At 45.4% G+C, this 2874-nt stretch overlaps 1 protein-coding gene across 1 annotated transcript; it reads left to right on the plus strand.

Moving 5' to 3' along the window:
- Nucleotides 1-833: 833 nt before the first annotated feature.
- Nucleotides 834-2333, plus strand: LOC125187306 (spermidine hydroxycinnamoyl transferase-like). The gene has a single exon (XM_048083870.1). The coding sequence runs from the start codon at nt 855-857 to the stop codon at nt 2202-2204; it is 1350 nt and encodes a 449-aa protein (XP_047939827.1). The 5' UTR covers nt 834-854; the 3' UTR covers nt 2205-2333.
- The last annotated feature ends 541 nt before the right edge of the window (nt 2334-2874 follow it).

Genomic DNA, 2874 nt, shown 5'->3' on the forward strand with positions numbered 1-2874 from the left:
CAATTCAAAAAATTGTACAGTTTTGTATGAATAGCACACTGGCCATAGTATGGGCACTTGGTATGCATGATATGAATACCAAATTAAAATAAATTTAGATCTATGATGTGCAAATTAATTACTCCCAACGTATAAAGATCACTCAAGTTCAATGAATAACCAACAATATGGATAAAGTTTTGAAATCTTTTTTCTCCGTCGACACCGTATAGAGAGAGCAGATAAGGAAATTGAAGAGAGAGTCATTATATAGCAAAGGGAGATACTATCAGAGAAGGTAACATATTGTTTAATCAAATTTAAATATATTTTGCACCTATTCATTCACCCGATTTAAGAAAAATTGTGTTAGGTGAGTTAAGTAAAAGAAAAATAAAGTATGAAATAAAAAAGTTAGAGAGAGAATAAAGTAAAAGAGAGTAAAGTTAATTCAGAAGAAATGAGTTGACTTTTACATGACTTCATTACTATGGTCTATGGAACGTACCAAAATTTAAAATGACTGTTATGGAAATGGGAGTGAACATAAAGTCAGTGTCTTACTCTTAAGTAATTTTGAGGTAAAAAATTGATAATTACTCCATTCGGTGTATGACTATATAGTACTATATGTGTAAGACCATGATTGCCGCATTTATATACTCTACATTTAAATAGAGTCAACTTGTGGGAAAGAGGCAGCTTCCTTTGAGAAAGTCCATCCTCCAGAGAGATTATGATAAAATATTGTATGGAGATTGAGATCATCACCAATACAACAACCAATCACACCACATATTTTCTCTATATAAACCATGCATTATTCCATTATATGAGCAATAACCAATAAATATTGTAGAGAGAGAGAAATAGAAATGGAAATGGTGGTGAATGTCAAGGCAACCCACATTGTTCGGCCGGCGGAGGCACGGCCGGACGAAAGCATGTACATAAATTCGTGCGATCAAATCAAAGACATCGCACACACTCCCACAATCTACTTGTACAACCACTCCCCCTCATTGGAGGCCACTAATGCCGTTACCGTACTGAAAGATTCTCTTAGCAAAGCCCTAGCTCTCTTCTACCCTCTGGCCGGCCGTCTCCGCTGGTCAGAGGCAGGAGGCAGCAGGGTGGAGCTCCACTGCAGCGGCCAGGGCGTCCCCATCTTCGAGGCCGAGACCGACGCCGCCATCGCGGATTTCGAAGACTTCACCCCAACTAAAGCAATCCAAGCCCTAATCCCCTCCGTCGACTACACCGCCCCGCTCGATCAGATCCCCCTGGTGATCGCGCAGCTCACGCGCTTCCGCTGCGGCGGCGTCTGCCTCGGCCTCGGCATATCGCACGTGATGGCGGACGGCCCCAGCGCGCTCCACTTCGTCACCGAGTGGACGAAGTTCGCGCGCGGGGCCGGCCCCATCGCGCCACCCTTCCTCGACCGGAAGGCCGTCGAGATCGACGACGAGTCGCGCCGCTTCGAGTTCGACCCGGCCGTCCTCCGCCGGCCGCCGCAGCTGATCGGGGCGGAGGACAGCCTGGAGCAGCGGAGGAAGCCGATCGCGGTCGCCTTCCTCCCGCTCAGCAAGGTCCAGATCGAGAAGCTGCGGGGCAAGGCCAACCTCGGCCGCGTGGGCGCCGGGCGCGGCTACAGCCGGTTCGAGTCCGTGGCCGCGCACATCTGGCGGTGCACGAGTGAGGCGCGCGGCCACGCGGCCGAGCAGCAGACGAGCCTCCACTTCGTGGCGGACTTCCGCAACAAATTAAACCCACCCCTCCCGAAGAACTACTTCGGCAACGCCCTGATCCGCGTGGAGGCAACGGATAAGTCCGGGAGCCTCCTCGCGGAACCGATCGGGGCGGCGTCGAGGAAGATACGGGAGGCGGTGGAGAAGGTGACGGACGAGGGCGTGAGAGGGTACTTGGAGTACTTGAAAAAGTTGGAGGATGTTGGACGGTTCAGATCACTCGACAACAACGGGCGGCCCAAAGGGGACTTCTATGGGAATCCGAATCTGGCGATCATAAGCTGGGTCGGGTTGCCCCTGTACGGGACGGATTTCGGGTGGGGGAATGAGATCCATGTAGGACCCGGGCCCATGGGATTTGATGGCAAAACCTTCCTGATTCCGGATCGGGAAGGAGATGGTGCGCTCAACGTAGCCATATGGCTGCAGGAGGATCATATGCCGGCTTTTAAGAAATGTTTCTATCATAATATTTGATTTTATTTTTATTAATTAATCCACGTTTCATCAATCGTGGTGTCTGTATACCAAGTCTTTTCTTGGTGGTGTTGTGATAATATGTTTCCAATTGAATATATATCAATATATGTGCGTTGGATGCAGTCATGATATTCGTGCATTCTATCTGTCTAGTTACATTTTTAAATATTTGTCTCCATGTAGAACTTTATTGCGACTGTCTTTATCAAGTATTTTATGGTTTTAAATATTAGTCTACACACGCTTTTCAAATGACATTGTACAAAATCCAAATTCTCGTCTTTTGTTTTTTTGGAAGGAAAAGACAATATGAATGAATCACTCAATAGTTTGCCTTTTTGCTCAGATACTCTTTAACGTTCGGCGTTATTGTTTTATGCTATCGTCTTTTACTCTTTTATATATATGGAAGGATGGGGATGTATAAAAGTAAAAACCCTTAATGTGAACCTTGTGCTACCACGTGGCACGTTGTCCTACAATATTAGAAATGTATCCTGCAATATTCATTAGTAGGCATTTTAAATGGATATCTACAGATTGCATGATAGTAATATGTAGATTACAAGGTAGATTGTTGAATATTGCATTGTAGGCATAGAATGTTTAATTTGCATTATGGAGTATATATAAATGGATTGATTTTGTATACAGCTATTTTGCATAA

Source organism: Salvia hispanica, chromosome 5 (genome assembly GCF_023119035.1).
Source record: "Salvia hispanica cultivar TCC Black 2014 chromosome 5, UniMelb_Shisp_WGS_1.0, whole genome shotgun sequence".
Lineage (NCBI taxonomy): Eukaryota > Viridiplantae > Streptophyta > Magnoliopsida > Lamiales > Lamiaceae > Salvia > Salvia hispanica.

Coding starts and splice junctions, on each gene's coding strand:
- LOC125187306 (XM_048083870.1), top strand. CDS start 855: ATGGAAATGGTGGTGAATGTCAAGGCAACCCACATTGTTCGGCCGGCG.